The following is an 18,185-nucleotide window of genomic DNA, read 5'->3' on the forward strand; positions in this document are numbered from 1 at the left end:
TGACCTAAAGAAATGGTTGTCAAGATTGTAATACATTTGTCGTTAGACAGTGCTAACCGATTATCAGATTTACAATTAGTTCAATACGGTTATCACCAAGGATTAAATCAGCAATCCTAAAAACTACAGACAAAATTAAAAAAATGCAGCGAACTTAAAACTCTATGTTAAAAGAGACAAAGGTAACATAAAACCAACGTTTGGTCACCTTGTATTGAGGGACTACTGCATGAACGAAGAACAAAGTGGCGATTCATAAGAAGATAGGGTGTAATGTGACGCTCAAATCGACAAGTGGACGCAAGTAACAAACACGCTGAACCCCATAAGAGTACTTGGGACTCGGTACTCGTATTTCACACGGGTATCTATTACAAGTACCCGTATCTGACAAGAGTATATCTAACAGAGGTACTCGACACGCGTTTTCGGACTCGACGCACGAGTATTAAACAAAGGTACTCGCATTCAACCCTTTCACCCAATACGTACTTGCATTTGACACAAGCACATAGCAGAGATACTCGTATTCGAGTACAGAGCAGGGGTACTATGATTAGGCACAACTATGACGTTTTGTTGTCAGGACTGATAGGGCGAATAAGTACTGTTGAATGCGAGAAGTGTCTAATAGTATTTTTGTTTAGTTTCTAAAAACTTGAAAATTGTGCATTAAATGTTCCATAACAAAAGCTTTTTTTATGTTAAATAAATTGCCAATTGAAAGCTTATTGGTTTGATGGTTTTGATGGAAAGTGGGTTTTGATGGAAGTGGTTTGACAAATGATACAAGACGAGTCGAATATCCCGGAGAATTTGCACTCTTGCTCTTTACAGCCGGTTAGTTTTGGCGTCCAAGGCTACAAAAATTGTCCAATGATGCAAAATTTTACCTTTTAAAAACAAAAATTGAATCCTTGATTTTTTAGGGGAAACCAGGCCATTTGACCAAGTAAAAAATAGCATAAGAGTCATTTTTTTACTATTGCCAACTTTGAAAAAAAGTAAGACGCATTTTAACATTTTTTGCTTTTTAGCGAAACATAACAAAATCATTATTTCAAGTTCCATTTTTGCTAAAAACCATTCCGGAATCATCCAAGTTTGTTGTGTGATCCAGGCCCGCTATTCAAAACGCACAGCCGACAAAAAACAAACTTAAGATACAAAACATTATCATCATAAAGAAAACCAACAAAAACGAATCAAAACCGGGCGACCACGTGGCGATCGGAATCTTAGAGCTTTAGAAACACTTGTTTGGGATGAGGCGCGAATAAACGACGGACGACGGAAAAGAAGAAAGAACGGAAACGGAAAAACGAACTACAAAGACGCGACACAGTTTCTTTTCGCTCTCGATCGGATGAGCCGGAAGTATGCTGCAGTAAAACGGAGGAGAGGAAGGTACGAGTACGTAAAGGCGACGCGCGAATCGGTGTGAAGAAAAGGCGGTCTCTCGCGAGCTTTGCGCTTGTGTAAGTTGGTGCGCGATCGCCACCTGGCGGCGGCGCGGTAGAGTACAGCTCGGGCGCTAGGGGGCGTGCGCACAGTTGGGTGCGATTAGAGCGTGATGGGTCGTTAACAGAAAAGTTGGTGTTGTATTTTAGTTTAATGCTTGCGAAATCACACATTTGTGGATATAGTTGTATTTTGCGATTTAGACCAAATAAAGAAATTACGATGTTTTTTACCCCCTTTTTTTATACACACAGTAATTTTTTATGCTTGATTCAGTTGTCCTCAGCCTGTGGGTAGGAACCTAATGAGGCAATTTGAAAGTGAATGAGATGTCAATAATCTCTGTACAGACGTCAAAAATAAATACGTCACGATTTTGCGGCTGTCACGCTTCACACGGGCGAGGGTTCCGTCATGATAAAAAAAAACACTTAAAAATCAAAGGCAAGGAACTATTTCACGGCACGCAGAAAAGTTTGGCGATCCGCGTTTGGCGCCGGGCATTTTGAAAGGGTTTTCGCAACTGAAAAAGTCGAACAGCAAGGTCGGGCATTAGCGAAGGCGGCTTGAAAATGGTAAAACGACAAAAAAGAAAAGGCGATTCGGTAATTTGTGCTCGGAAAATTAGCCACAGATGGTTACATTCGGTTATTCGAGTCAAAAAAGTTAGAAACTTGAAGATTCGAAACTCTCTGTTCTGGAATTGAGTACTATAGTCCTATACAAATAAGGTTGTCAATAAAAATGTAAACAAAAAAATCTTACGTGTTGCAGTTAGTTGAAAACCGTCTTTAGGGCACTATTCATTGCGCAAAATTGCCATGAAACGAAGGGAAAGCCCAATAAGTATTCAGGTTTAGGATGGAAACCGCAAATAAATATCGAAAGGCGCCGTATGGAAAATACGAGGCTTTCTTGAAAGCAGGGGTTCTTAAACTTTAAGGTAAACCGTAAAAAACGTTTGAGATGGCGGGGACCAGCTTTGCTGAGAACGTTTTCAGAGATGACGTAATAAATTGTCGAAATAATAAAACAAGTTAACCTGTTCTGTTTCGATCGAAGTTAAGTGTAAACTAAAAAAAGTAATTTAAACAGTTGGCGTTTTTTGTGTTTTTTTATCCCGTGGCTTTTTACAATTCGTTAAATTTTGGTAAATTATTCCCAAACGCTTTAAATAAGGCCTTCTTGGCCCCCCAAAAAAAAGAATTCTCAAGAGGTACCCTATGATTTAAATAATGCCTTCATAGACCCCCTTCCCCCCAAAAAACTAATCCACATACTCCCAAAGAGTTCAACGACCAAGCTTAAGAAGAACCCCTGTCTTGGAGAGGCAAACAAATAACGTAAAACACACGGGAGCGCAAAGGTAGATGAAGAGTACGGTGTGTGTAGGACGGCTGCAGGCCTTTCAAAATAAAAATAAACACATAAACGAACAGCGAACACGGGTAGGGCACAGGGCGGTAAGCACGCAGGACTGCTGCGCGATTTTCACAGGGTTCCTGAGCTGCTGAAAGTACGCGGGAAAGCGGGTGTGGAGGGCGGGCTGTTGGGCGCAAATCTTTGGTGAATTGGTGGTCATTTGGTCGATGGAGGGTAAAAAATCTCACTGGTAATGATATGTTTACATGGGATTGGGCACTTTAGTGACTAAAAAGTGGGTTTTTTCATTCGGAGTCGTTGGTTTCTAGAAATGCAAGTATCGATTTAAAATATGTACAAGGTGGACCAAAAGTAGGCTTACAGTTATTAAACTTTTTTAGGTAGAATTGAATGGCCACCACGCTCACTTGACCTGACACCAATGGATTTTTTTTAGACCCAAACCCTACTTTTTATAACCGTAAGCCTACTTTTGCCTACTCTGTATAAGGCGGTGGCAGTTTTGTTTACGCTTCTTTTTGGGTAAAAACAAAACTCAATATTTCGAAATCGGTTTATCGCTTTACCTTATAATCTGGATTTGATTTTTTGGCATTTTTTCGGGCCGTTGCAATATCTTTATGCCACACCAAATTGCGTCACTTTTTTCGAAACAATAAAAAATACGCTGCTTCCCTATATGTGTTTTAAGGTTATTTCGAATGAAACGGATAAGCTTACGTTAGGTGATTTATAAAGACAAAAGAGTTATGTGTGACGACATAGGGAGGTATTTTTGACGTCATAGGAAGTTATTTGTGACGTCATAGGGAGTTATTTGTGACGTCATAGGAGTTATTTGTACTGTCACTGGGCATCCAACATAGACCCACTTCACAAGAGTCTAACCATTGTATTGTGGCAAACGCATGTAAGAGTTTTGAATCGCAAAAAGGGCCAAACGTTTTTGCTCCCTAAACGAAACATATGTTTTAGCACAGGTGTTTCAGTCAACAACCCGATTTGCTTTTTGTGTAATGGTAACGTCGTTCAACAACTTGAAGTTCCGCTTCTTTAGGTATGTAATTTTTAAATAGGCAAGCTGTATTAATCTTGAAATTTTTTGAATCGGTACGAGCGATAACCGACTCGTAATAATCTCACAAGATTAGCCGAGCTATATACAGGACATAAACACAACAAATGTAAGTCTCTTTTTGGCTTAATTCTTATTTTGGCAATCGGCTTGATTTTTTTTATTCTGGTAAATCTATTTTTTAGCGCTCTGAGTTTATGCAGATTAATACGGAAGTTTTGACACTGCGTTTGAACATAGTTATTACAAATTTGTGTGTTTCTGCATATTAATTAGGAATTTAAAGCTATTCGGGTAGTTTGAAACAAAGACCTGACTTTATTGGAATGGTAAATACAAAACAACGCGCTAGTTTACTCCTAAAGTTATGACAAATGTAAACCTTGCTTTAGGACTACGTAAAGGCATATTAACTAGGAATTTCGAGACTTTTGGTTTGCGATAGGTAACTACAAATCTCCAAACCATGTACATGGGCAACTTAATTTTTAGGTCTTGCAATTTAGAAGTAACTACGAATTTTGACCTCTGCGCTTTGGCATTATAAATTGCAAATTTTGAACCCTGGGTTTAGCATTGTAACTGCAAAATTAAACCCAACGGATTGTGTTAAAAAACTGAGTATTTCTGTTCGGACAATGTTATTTTTCCAGCTATTTCTGCGTTTGGCGCGGGAATCACAATTTTGAACCCTGCGCTTGAGCGTGGTATTCGGTAAACCATTAACCGCCGATGTCCGAGCATTGGCGGCATTTTGCTAGCCGTAAGAGGCGGTCGTTCGCTGCCCAAGTCCAGGTTTCTAGCTCTGCGGGAAATTGAGCGCCTTTTTCCGGCAGAACATCTTGCCTCGCTTCGAGCCCTTTTGGTTGTTAATGGAAATGCTTGGAGGTCACCGCTCCTGCCTTAACCTGAGCTGGTAGCTTGCTTGTTGGTTGTTGAGAAGCTCGATAACGCCCAGAAGTCGTTTCAACGAAGCCTGTGGGTAAAACAAATGAGATTTGCTTGCTAAACTTTCAAGAGTGACGTCAAAAATGACGAAATAAGCGAATGCCATCATCAGTGTAGAAATACAAGTCTATCAGTGTAAAAATACAATACAAGTTTGTATTTTACACTGATGGTGGTGGCATAAGGTATTGCCGAAAAGTTTGTAACAGCGAAATGTCGATTTTATCGAATATTATGGCTTTGGTATTTTAATTAAAATTACTAAAAAAAACGTGTATTGTGTTCTAAAAAAAGAAAGCTTCTCAAACCTGGTTTGTTTCGTCGAACTCACGTATAAAACTAAAAACAAGTTAAATATGATCAAACGAATGTTCTTTGTTAACTGGTAAAGAGCTGAAACGTTCGTATACACAACATGTTGTGTATTCTGTTCAACCCTTCAGGAGTCCTACTGGCCAACGACAACTACTGGCCAAGATGTAGCAAACAGTTTAATGGTCATTCCAATTACTCCTCTCTAAACCTGTGTAGGTCATTTGGCAGAGCGACGGACCCAGTATGGCCGAGGTCGTGAGTTCAAACTTTACCGCAAACCAGTTTTACGAACAGGATGCAGCAGGCAACGGTGCTACGATTGTTTCTAGAATCACTACTATCTGAGCCTGCTTATCTCAGTTGGTAGAGCGAAATTCCCATTATGACCAAGGTCATAAGTTCGAACCTCACTGCAGGCTAGTTGTTTTTCTAGCCCGGCCTTGCTTTTACTGTAATCCTGATAAGGCTGACCAGTGTAGCTCAATTGTTAAAACCGATGGCACTAATTGGCAGGAAACCGTGATATCTAACCTCTTTGTTAGACAGGGTCTGTAGTTCAGGCAGATGTTCCTTGCAGATCTGGAAGAGCGACGCAAGATCACGGGCAATATCAACCTTAGCTCCGTAGCGATCAATAGGGAGGCCGTGTATCTAAAAAGGAACAGGTAACAATCGGTGTATTGGAAGCAAAAATTTCCGATATTACCGAATTTCGCCGAAGAGGCATCACCAGTATATCCCTATTTGAATTTTTTCAAATAGTATATCTCTATTTGAATTTTTTCAAATAGTATATCCCTATTTGAATTTTTTCAAATAGTATATCTCTATTTGAATATTTATAGCTATTCCATTACAAGCAATGCAAAAAAAAGTAATAACATTTTTTTCAGGGGGAGGATAACATTTTTTTGAATAATTTTACCCAAAATCTCAATTTTCAAATTGACGCAGCACGGTCAATACTGAACCAAACGTACTCACATTTGATTTATGGGGTTTTTAGAAGCAACCTAACCATTCCAGGGGGTTCCCACTAAAATTCGACAAAAAAGTGTTTTTGTTTACCAATCCTAATATACATATCTTACTGATCAGGAATTGAAGTCGACATTTATCTTGCAAGGGTCAAGTTGATTTCCGATACAACATATTCAGTGCAACATTGATAAGTAATTATAAAATAAGTAACAAAGCTTTTTTTAGCTGAAACTGCATTTTTGGGTAATCATTACAATTTATTAACCCCTTGGTTGAAAATAAATAGTAAGGAGTGCTTAAGTCTCCTTCTGTCTTAAAAAAATCCTCTTATATTTTTTTAAACCTTTTCAAATAGCTCGTATTTTTCTTACCTTGATGTTCTTATCTCCGAGTTCGCTGATGAAGTTTGCGATCTTCTGTTTGTTTTCAACGATGAACGGGTTCACACATTCCATGTAAAACTCCTTGGCACCAAACTCAACCAGGTTAGCAAGGTTCTGGGGTTTCAGATTAAAATAAGCGTGATATGAAAAGGTGATTAGCTCAAATATGCTTGAAAAAGAGATTCTTCAGTCGTAAAACCATTGTCGCAATGACTTTAGTCAATGACACTGTTTTTAAATGACATGACTTGACTGGAGTCTTTTGGGCAATATGACTTGACTGGACTAGAGTCTTTTCTTTTGAACAATTGACGTGACCTGATTTAAGTATTTTAAACAATTGAATTGGGTTGAAATGAAGTTATTTCATTAGGCATTTTTTTGTATAAAATTGGGTTGTTTATCTCAAATTTTGCACAACAAAATAATTTGCTTGCCTTATGTTGCGTTTTTGCTGGTTTATAGTTAAGTTATTGGTCATAACTGAACAAGTTCACAAATGTTAATAGTTTTTTTATTAAAACGTCAAATTTTGATGACTTGGCTTTGATTCGGTCTAATTATAACTTGACGGGGACTCGGGTACGATTATTATGAGAGTAATATAAATCAAATTGTATTGTTCTATGATTTGTAGAAATATGTTTTGATTCAGTTTGTTTATTGTGACATCACAGCAAACCACTCAACGCAAATGCTATAGGGTCGTCCGCAAACCAATAGTTACTTCGGAGGGGTGCCGTAAGCTAGAAAAGGTTGAGATCCAATAGTATATTTATTCAAATTACGGAAAAAATTAGGAGTAGCCAAGTTGGTTAAAATTTAGATAAATATTAAACTTAAAATTAGACAAACGTATAGACTTAAATGGAACTTACCTGTATGGATTTTGCGACGAGCAATAAACTTCTTGCGGCTATAGGCGATGGAGTCTCGGAAACCATGTTGAACATCTTCGGGTTGATAATGGCTGGGCATATAAGACGCAGGAACATAAAGCCGCTAAAACAAGAAGAAATCAAGCTATTGGAGCATAATGGTAGGAGATTGTAGTTAGACCTAGTAAGAATATCAAAGCCCATACAGAAGTAGGTATCATTTTGTGGACGTTTCGAATAATTGTTCATTAATGTCCAACATCATGGGCTTTGAGATCTTACTAAATGAAGCTATTATTTTTCAATTTTTTTTTAGGCTTTAGCTAAGCTTACACAAATTCATTTCAGATATATCGTAGTTGCATGAACAACTATTTAAATTGCACCAGTGGTTATTGAAGAGCCCCTGTAGCTTTGTTAAATTTAAAACTCTAGCAGAAATTAAAATCTAGGCAACTGACTGTTTCCAATCATGGAAAACCAACTAAAAATTGAACATCAAGTAAAAGTCTGCAGAGTCCTTGTTTTTCCCATTCATAAATATCGAGTTACTTTCCGCGAATAAACCTCAAAAAAGGGATTTTTATAAACAGTAGCTTAAGAACTGGAGTAAACTTAACTTAGTAACGCTACAGGAAGTTCAACAACAACCTTGCAAAAAGGTCTTTGAATGTTTCAATTCCATCCTATTTAGCTTATTTGTTCATAGTAATGACGTCATTTGGAATCGAATCAGACCGCAACACTTTTCGCAAAAAAAATCGGGCATCGATAGCAGAATAAACTATGAAGTATGGGACATCCTTCATACAACCAAATAAATTAGCAAACACCCGTGACCTCTCACCTCACGACCCTGACCTTTACGGAGGGGTCATTGGGCCAACGTAGGGCCACGCAATGCTGAAGGTGCCCGAAAATAATCCGCAGCTCTTTGGGAAATATGGACTGACTGACCAGTATAGCTGCCAGCACCGCGCGAAGGTAGCCCAGCAAAGTGTCCTTGTGTTGTTCTAGATCCTTCTCTTCGCCTTGCTCCAGCTTAGCAGGGTTCAACTGCGACAATAGACGCTTTGTTACGTGTCAATGGACGCGTTTTAAATGATGCTTCGATCGACATACAGGTGCATATGTAAGTTGAACAAAGGGCGGTGGTTCTTAAAATTGGGGTCGCCGTGCAACATTTGTCAAAGAGAAAAATTTGTCGAAAACATCAATAAATACTACAAATGTAGGTAGAAGTGGAAAAAGTAAACGATTCTGTCAGTAAATCAACTGTGTTAATATTTTTTTTCAATAAACAAGTTGTGTAAATGTCGTCACCATTACTCTTTTTACAATCAATGGCTTAATCAATTGGTTTACAATCAATGGCTCGAGCATAGCTCCAGTCTATTGGCCTTGTTTAATATAAACAGAAACAATGGTGAAGATCCGATTTGGGACATTCGATAAAACCCTAGGGAAAACGCAGCTAGAAACAATAAAAACAGTGACAGTGCAAAAAAGTCAAATTATTGACTAACACTGCTAGGGGGTACCACCTAGAAAAGATTGAGAACAACTGGGTTGTGACATTCCTTTACAGTTGACATCCACAAACCTTCCTCACAAGAATGTGTGCTATCCACGATTTGCCTCAGGTTGTTTGATTTCATGAGGTCAAGTCAAGTGTTCTTGACCAAAAAACTTAATTCTAGTTAAGTCTTAGGAAATCAGTGACTTAAGTCAAATAAAATTATCGACTTAAGTCACTACAACACTGCTAGGTGACCGCAGCAAGAAAATACATCGCTTTACACTTCTCTCGCCTCACAAGACAGGGCGCTCTAAACGATCTGCCTTATGTTGTTGGATAAGTCAAATTATTAGTTGACAAGGCTTAAGTCAAGTCAAGTAATTTTGATAAAAATTTGGAAGGAAAGTCAATATATTAAAAAAAAACAGCTGGCTGAACTGTTTTACATCCACAAGCCTAACCTCACAAGACTGTGCATGGAAAATCATTGACTAATTGACTTAAGTTACTACAACACTGCTAGATGACCGCAGCAATAAAAGGCTTTGCTCTACACTTAATATACGCAAACCTCACCTCACAAGACTGAGCGCTTTCCACGATTTGCCTGACCACGTCCTTAAGAGCGAGCGAGATAAAGCTGGAACACCTGCTCCTCATGTACTGCTCCATCAGCGTGGATGCGAGGGTGGTGGCGCGGAACAGGGTCCCTGGCTCCGACTCCTTTGAGTAGATCTCGCGCTCATTGAGCACGCGCATCAGCTCCAACTCCTGGAGGAATGAAGAGGAGGGATTTAGAAGAGAAAGAGGAAAGATGTTTTTATTAAATGTACTGACGTTTTGACAACCTACACGGAAAATCTTCATCAGGGCAATGGACTTGTAACTGTGCGAAAAATATATAACAGTCAAACAATAAAGAAAAACCCAATGGAACACGGAATCTTTATTATACATTTTATTAATTTTTGCAGCAAAGGCCAACATACCTCTCTCGTCTCTCGTCTAGATATTTCTAGATTTCTAATTCAAAGAATTAGAGCAAAATGCGGCTAATTCTAGTTCTAATATAATTTGTGAATTGCTGGTGCGCTTTAATTCTAATTCTAATCTAAACGAATTTTAAACTGCTACTTTGTTCAACGACATTTTTAGTCTCTCAGTTAAAACAAAGAATTTGAAATGAAACTCTTTGGTTGAAACGACTGATATGTAATTTTTCAACCTAAAAAGCATATGCTATGCTAAAAAACATAACGTTAGAACAGGAATATTTACCATTCCCATTCTTGTTAAAATATTTTGCGATGTAAATTAAATTGATTGTGAATAATCAAATGTAATTCTAGTAATTCTAATTCTAATCAAATTCGGAAAACCGAAATGCTCTAATTTTAGAAAAAAATGTGGAGTAAACTTGGACCACTAGATATTTTCTTGGCTGCACTATGCACGGATCTGTAATGTAGCTTAATAATGAAATTGCAAAGCGAAAATCATCTTGATTAGGAAATTTTGAAACGAAAAAAACATTTACAGCGACCTTATTTTTTTCGTCGTATGTCCCAAGTTTACCCGCCGTTACACTTGCCTGTTTCTGCTGTTGAAAGGTCTTAATGAGATCTGACGCCAGCTTGGTTCGATCCTGGCCACAAACTTGGGACAAGGCGTATATCACCTTCATGTCGGTCGTGACAATCTGAAAAGCGGGCGTACAAAAGCGGGTTAAACTTTCACGGAATGATGTTGTAGCAAGAAGCGGTGACAGAAGGCCATACAAAAATACGGTCTCGGCTTGACCGGAGGTCGTGAGTTCGAACCTTAAAAGACTTAAGAAGGGCTAGATCACAGTTGTTGCACACGTATGTGTATGTACTATGCATCTTTCATCGACTTTTTTACTGATAAATACTGTTTTACCTCTTTCAGCATTGCGTACTCGTCAGCTGGCATGATGAGTTCGTTGCAATATCTTGCCCTCACACGAACAGAACCACAGCTTTGGGTGGGGGTGGGGGGCATGCTGCCAGTCGAAAGAGGGGTAACATTGTACCTGGGAACAGTTTTTTTTTAAGGTTTGGTTTGGGTGACCGCTAAGTAGTTTTAAGAGATCGCAAATGTTTCATTTGAATACCAAAACATAGCCATATTAGTTGCAAGTCCAAATTTTGGGAAACCGCTGGAGAAATTTGAAAAAACACCTTAAAAAAACACTGCCTGGGAACGTGGGTAAGAATTAGTTAGTTGGCAATCACTTTTAGATAATTTTAGTCTATATTTATTTTGGGGTTTTGCAGGAGACACAACATTAAGACCTAAAATTCGACGATTCGGTCGTGTTTTGAATACAGTTTGCAAACAAAACAGTATATTTCAACATATATGAGAATAAAAATAAAACATTTGTTTTTATGCGCTTCCTTATTAAAAAATACCTTAACATGTTTTTTTTTAGAGAATTTTCAAAATGCAAATCAACTAAATGACATTCATAGACTTTTAAAGATTCGAAGACTTTATGGCAGGGGTTCTTAAACTTATAGGGTCCGTGGACCCCTTGGGGGTCCGTGAACTAGTTTTAGGGGATCCATGAAGGCCTGTTGGAAATAGAAGTGTATATTAAGAAGTAATCACTTTTAAAAATAACTTTAATTGAAATTAAAACGGTTTTGCACTGAATGTAGACTCCATTACACTTTCACATTTTTGGACTGAAATCGGCAGAAGTCTATTTGCATTGTGACGTCACTCAATATATGAAATAATGTTTGCGCCTTTCCGTAGTCCACGCAAAGCCAAAGAATTTTTTTAGGGATCCGCGGTAAAAAAAAAGTTTAAGAACCCCTGCTCTATGGAAACCCTGTTTTAGTTCAATTTTTTCGGCAAAATGAAGTTCAAAACGGACACAGCAAGTACAGCAACACTTACCATGAGTCGACCACCTTCCCTGGGTTGAGTTTGCTGAAATGAACAACGACCTCGCCCAAACTAGAGTGCTTGGACCTTTTAGCTGCGTTGTGGATTCCAACTGTGAACGAGTCCACATCTGGAGGTATGTCGCTAAATAAAGAGGCAAACAACAGGGTTATAATCGTTCAACTAAAACGTAGGAAACACCGAACAAAACTTAAAGCCAGTTGTCTAATTCGACTATTCCAGGGTTTCTTAAAACTTTTTTTACCGCGGACCCCTAAAGAAGTTTTTTCGCTTCGCATAGACCACGTTAGGAAAGAAATTTTTAAAGATGACGTCATAAATTTACGTCACAACACAAATTAACTTAAAAATCTGCTGTTTTCGGTTCAAAAAAATGTTGGAGTGATTTCACTTAGAGTGAATGTATTAATACATTCAGAGCAAAAATGTTTTATGTTTAATTAATTTTTTTTTTTAAATTTGATTACTTCTTAAATATACACTAATCTTTTAATTAGACTCTCATGGACCCCCTAAAACTAGTTCACATACCCCCAAGGGGTCCATGGACCCCAGTTTAAGAACCCCTGGACTAATCAGAGCGATAATTTATAATTGTTATAAACGCCGATAACTTTTGTTATCTCATTTTTTAATTGAGGCGTTTTTTTTATTGAAATGTGATGAACGAGAAAACATTTTATACAATTCTGCACTTAATCGAAATCCAGAAACTTTTTTGTAAAAATGTGGGTAGACACAAAAGTTCACACATTTTCGAGGTCATTTTTATAAAGAATTATTTCTTTGTTTAGTATTCAAGTTTATGTGGAGGGATTTTTGTTGGTATTTTTTCGGAGCATTGCTTAAAAAAACGTTTATAACTAAAGCAAAATATGACGCAAGCTTTTCCAAGTGTTTGAAACCACGCAAGCGAAGTCAAACATGAATAAAACTTCCTAAATACAACAAAACTTTATTTTTTTTTTAAAAGGGGCCTATTTGAAAAAATCCTCAGATCAAACGGGCTTAATTATAGTAAACAAACTACCAAAAACAGTTTAATGCAAAAACCATACGTAATTTTAAATAAATGAAGTTTATCTTTAGTATAACATCTGTGTATTTTGGTAACTAACCAACTACATTTGTTTTGAATTTAAGCATTGTTTGATTGAAAAAAAGGGTCGTAATATCTAGACCAGTGGTTCTCAACCGGGGGTCCACAAAAACTTATAAATATACCATTATTAATTTAATTAACGCTAGGAAATAACTAACGCTTGGTAACATGCTTAATCACAATCTTGGCAAGTGATGAAATCACAGTGTAACATGTTGTAAATCGCATCGAGTGTGACAGAACACTTCCATTGTGATGTAACACAATATATTGTAAAATGGAAGGCAGAGGAATCACAACAGTTCATATGTACTGGATTTTGATTTATGCTATTATTCTAACGTCTAGCATTGTCAAAAACACTACCACGCATTTTAAGACTTGCTTCGGCGATGCAGCAGCAGAAATCACTTAAACGTGTCACAAAGTAACTTGGTGTTGTGTGTTACTTTACTCAACACAAGGTGCACTAGACAGACTTACTGATTTACTAAAAAGAACTAAACGCAGATATCACGCCAGAAATATGTTAGGGGTCCGCGACCATTTGAAAGCATCAAAAAGGGGTCACCGGTACAAAAAGGTTGAGAACCAGTGATCTAGAACATTTTCTGACAGCCCTCGCCTAGGATACTACAACAAATGTGAACAATACAAACGAAGATTAGTCAGTTCGCTTCACTCAATCAGTTCGCTTAAAGCAGTGCTTTTCAACCTATGGGGTTTGGGTCGCTGTTTGATTTGGTTGGATCGCCGACCACAGTAGTTTATATGTTTATTGAGATTGGTTCTGAGAAATATTTCTCAATTAAGAAAATTTAAGGAGGCAATTCAAATAATGTCTTATAATTAAATATTAAAATTCAAAATTCTTTATGCTAATGCCTATTTTTTGTTCGCTTACAAGAAGCTAGTTTTTATTTCGCTTGCAAGAAAAAAACAATTGGGTCGCCAAAGCTTAGTCGTCATACTTCCGCTTAATATTTTGGGTCGTCGCGAAAAAAGGTTGAGAGCCGCTGGCTTAAAGGTTGTGAATAAAAAAGTTTATCACTTACTCGAAGAGAAAGTCCTCGGACCAAACTGGCTTTAGACCTTCCTTAACCTTAGTCCTTCCAACGTGGACAGCGTTGAGGGAAAGTGTGCAGTAAGGTCTACACGTGGTTCGGCTCACAAGCTTGTGGGCCGACTCAATTGTAACTTGGAGGCTCCGCACCTGGGCATTGGAAATATACAAATTATTTTTTTTAAATCTGAAGAAAAAAAATGTTTTTTTTTTCATATTTGTTCTTTTTTGTGAGTTCTATAAATTTATTTTTTGTAAATTTTTTTTTTAATTTGAAAAATAAAATAACCTTTGGAATTTTTTTTTATTTTACAGTAAAACAATTTTTATTGAGCAGTTTTTTTTTTAATTAATTTTATCAGTTTCTTTGATATACACGTTTGTCGATGAGCGGTCAAACAAATGACCAAACACGTCATTTTTAGCGGAAAACAAGCTTCTAATGGCAAAAAATAGTTTAGCCTAAACAAGCAGTTGATTTCTACAAATTTGAAATTCGTTAAAAGGCTAGATATAATGTACTTAATACAAGTCGAGTTTTTTTATTTAATCCATTAAAAAGCTGGCCTTATTTTTAAAGTTGATTTAAGCACTGCCCCCCAAAAAATAATCGTTCGTTTATGAACCACGAAAAATGCCAAAAATAAAAAAAATTAAATGTTTTACTTGTTGCATTGTTTTGGCCGACTTGTCTTGCCTGACTGCATTGCGCCTTTGAAACGGCCGAGCCATTGAAACTATATATCCTCTTGACAAGCAACGAGCTTCGTAAGAATACATCCAACAAGCAACAGTAAAAACACACTAATGCCTACTTCAGTGTATTTCAACCTTTTCTGGTTGCATACCAAACTTAAGCTTTTTCCTGTCATCTGCCTACTACATGATTTTTTTCCATTTTACTAAAGTTTTTTTTGCGTCTATAAAGTACCGCGACTTTTGGAGAAAAAAAAATAACGATTTTTAAAGACTTTCTAATTCGCGAATCAATTTAAAGACTTTTCAACTTTAAAGGGTTGCAGGAAACCTGAATAGCAATACACTTGCGTTGATTTTCCTAAAAAAGGCCAGAAAAGCTACTCGCGTTCCACCTAAAAAGCCTTGGCGTACAAGAGATAAAAAAAAACACTGCGTATCATACAATGTATTTGCACAATGGGTCACGGTCATAAGGCGACTGGTTTCGTACTCTATGCTACACGGCTGATAAACCCAATGTTGGTCCTGGTATACAACGGATTTGTAATAAACGACCATTTATAAGGCGACTGGTGCTCGTAAACAATACTACAGGCTGACAAAGCATATATTGGTTCTGGTACACAATGCATTTCTCATTGGTCTGTACTGGACTCCACGGCCACTTATAAGGCGAGTGGTGCCAATGCTACAGGCTGATAGAGCTCATGTTGATCCTGGTATACACTGCATTTCAACATTGGTCTGTACTGGACTCCACAGCCACCTATAAGGCGACTGGTGCCCGTACACTATGATACAGGGCTGATCAAGCTTACTGTATGTTGGGCTTGGTTACATCCACGACCTATAGTGCCCCAGATTGAAAGTGTTTTTGCGCCGCGGTTGAAATCAAACAAAGTGTATTTAGAAAAATATTAAAATATCTTCACGTTTCAATTGCGTTAAACTAGTTTCGTTTTGGGGTAGGAATTCTTTACTTAAATTAAAACATTTTTAGTAAACTCCTTAGAAAACTATATACTAGAAAAATATAAAACTGGATGGCACTTTGATATTGATCTTGTTGTGTGCTGTTTCCTTCTATAGAAATACAAATATACTCCAGAAAATGCTTAGGATCCAATCGATATTAACAAGTTTAAACGTGGAGATTTCTACATCGTTTTCAGACCATTTGAGGTAACAATTGTAAAACATTGAATAGGACCCGCCTACTGTTATTGCTTTTCGAAATAAAAAAAAAAATATTCACATTTACTTGGTTGAAAGTTTCTCTGAAAATAAGTTAAAAAATGTATCGTTTTAACGAAACGCCAGAAAAGTGGCTATAACGTGAGGCCAAGAAAAGTTGAGACTTGGATGTAGACTTAGACAACTAGATAATTTAGTTTTGGAATTTAACGAATTAGAGAAAAATGCGGCTAATTCTAATCTAAATTGTGAATTGCTTGTGCGCTGTAATTCTAGTTCTAATCTAATTCGGATTTTACCAAAAATGCTACTTTGTCCAACGGCTTCTTTATTCTCTTAGTTAAAACAAAGAATTTAAATTAAAACTCTTTGGTTGTAACGACTTGTATGTGATTTTTACCGTCTGAAAAGCATAGGCCATGTTAAAACATATAAAAATTAGCACACTCATATTTACCAATCACATTCTCATTAAAATAATTCACGATACAAATGAAATCGATGTGAATAATAAAATGGAATTCTAGTTTAAATTATTTTTTTCAGTAATTCTAATTCTAATTTAATTTGAGAAAACTCAAAATGATCTAATTCTAATTCTAATCTAAACAGGAAAAAAACTGAAGTGCTCTATTTTTAATCTAATTTGAAACAGCTAACATAAATCTAGCTGTCCAAGTCTGCCTGGATGCCGGAAAAACGGTTTCGTGGTCAAGCTTGCCAGTTTCGTTCCTACATAGACGAGCCTGGCATACGGGCGGAAATTAAGTTTAAAACGTGTTAAATATTTATGCCGATCAATACTAAATCGTTCTACCGTTCTGGTCGCGTTCAGGTGTTGACTTTCGTCTCTAGACACGTAAAAACAGCAGTTGATCAGCTAAAACAGTGGGTTGGTGTGTCGGATTTGATTTGCAACACCAAATGCATGGTTGCCGCACATTTTTTTCATGTAAATTCTATTTAAAAAATGCACGTAAAACATATTGCCTGCTATGTATTGTTTTTTGTTGTTGTTGTTTTTTAGTTTGTTTGGCTTGAGACTGGCTCTAAATAAGGACTTGGGCTGAGACTTTATTAAAAAAAATGCCTTATGTTTAGAATTAAGTTATTTAACAAATATTTAACAAATAACTTAACCGGGAACTTGATGACTTGTTTGCAGCATTTTTTTACAAACGTTTACAACCCATCTGTCTAGCAAACAACTAAAAACTATGGGCCTGAATTTTTTCCAAATTTTTATGTCATCCGGTCTATCATAAGTTGGGTGTATCTTTGGGATAAGACAACCTTTTTTTTGTTCTTGGCTGATGCTTGTGATTTTTCGTTAATTTGTGCTAGGATATTTTTGTTTAATTTATGTGATGTTATTACAGTAATTTTTTAACGGTATTTCTGGTTAATTTTAGTGGTGATTCTTTGATTCTTCAAAGTAATTTTGTGGTTATACTTCTGGTTATTTAATGTGAGTCCATTTTTGAAGTAGTCACATAGAACGATCCCCGCAAAGTTTAGTATTTACCCACCTGTCTTGCACTGTTGGGTTTAGGAGCAGGTTGGCGGTTGGGCTTGGCACAGTTGGCTCGCAACAACCTCATCCATTCCTGAAACATAAATAAATGAGGTTGTTTAGGCAGTATTGTAAACAAGTCACTTTGAAATGACCGAAGTCCCGGTGACGCCATTTATAAAATTTATTTAATAAAGTCAAGTTATATGTAAAATAACTTAAGTCCAAGTAAAGCCATAATCAAGCAAGTTAATTTCAACCTAAATCCTTGTCATAAAAATTAAACGTTAAGCTATTAAAGTTGGGTAAACTCGTCCAATTATGGGCAACACTATGGTAGCATTTTTGGTGAAATCCGAATAAGATTAGAACTGGAATTAGAGCACAAAATTAATTCACAAATTAAGTTAGAATTAGAATTAGCCGCATTTTGCTCAAACTCAAACTAGGATTATCTAGTTATCAAAGTATACCTAGTATAGATAAAAATTCAAGGGCCACAATGGCGACATTTTTGCATTTTGCTCTGAGTTAAAACAACTAGAATTGTCCATAGTTGTACAAGATTTCGCCTCGCTTATTTCACCGGCGAGAGGTTATTCAATTTTCATCAGGCCAACCTTTGGACCTTAAGGCGAGTCAAGTCTGGTCGGCAAGATCAAATCACCGTCACCATCCGGCCTTAAACCTCAATCTAGCATAGGGAGGTGGTAATTAGTCGCACGTCTGGATAT

At 37.0% G+C, this 18,185-nt stretch overlaps 1 protein-coding gene across 1 annotated transcript in view; it reads right to left on the bottom strand.

The window, feature by feature from the left end:
* Positions 1-208: 208 nt before the first annotated feature.
* LOC146166590 (ras GTPase-activating protein 1-like) overlaps positions 209-18,185 on the bottom strand; it is a 34,805-nt gene continuing 16,828 nt past the window's right edge. The window contains exons 12-22 of the mRNA XM_083390944.1: positions 17,468-17,545; positions 14,038-14,195; positions 11,872-12,003; positions 10,864-10,996; positions 10,535-10,642; positions 9,520-9,714; positions 8,272-8,480; positions 7,425-7,548; positions 6,535-6,660; positions 5,714-5,833; positions 209-4,895 (exon numbers count right to left, since the gene is read on the bottom strand). Of these exons, the coding sequence (XP_083247070.1) occupies positions 4,809-4,895; positions 5,714-5,833; positions 6,535-6,660; positions 7,425-7,548; positions 8,272-8,480; positions 9,520-9,714; positions 10,535-10,642; positions 10,864-10,996; positions 11,872-12,003; positions 14,038-14,195; positions 17,468-17,545 (1,470 nt within the window). The 3' untranslated portion in view covers positions 209-4,808. The remainder of the gene's footprint in view (positions 4,896-5,713; positions 5,834-6,534; positions 6,661-7,424; positions 7,549-8,271; positions 8,481-9,519; positions 9,715-10,534; positions 10,643-10,863; positions 10,997-11,871; positions 12,004-14,037; positions 14,196-17,467; positions 17,546-18,185) is intronic.

Source organism: Ascidiella aspersa, chromosome 1, assembly GCF_963924565.1.
Source record: "Ascidiella aspersa chromosome 1, kaAscAspe10.2, whole genome shotgun sequence".
In the NCBI taxonomy this organism is placed as follows: Eukaryota; Metazoa; Chordata; class Ascidiacea; order Phlebobranchia; family Ascidiidae; genus Ascidiella; species Ascidiella aspersa.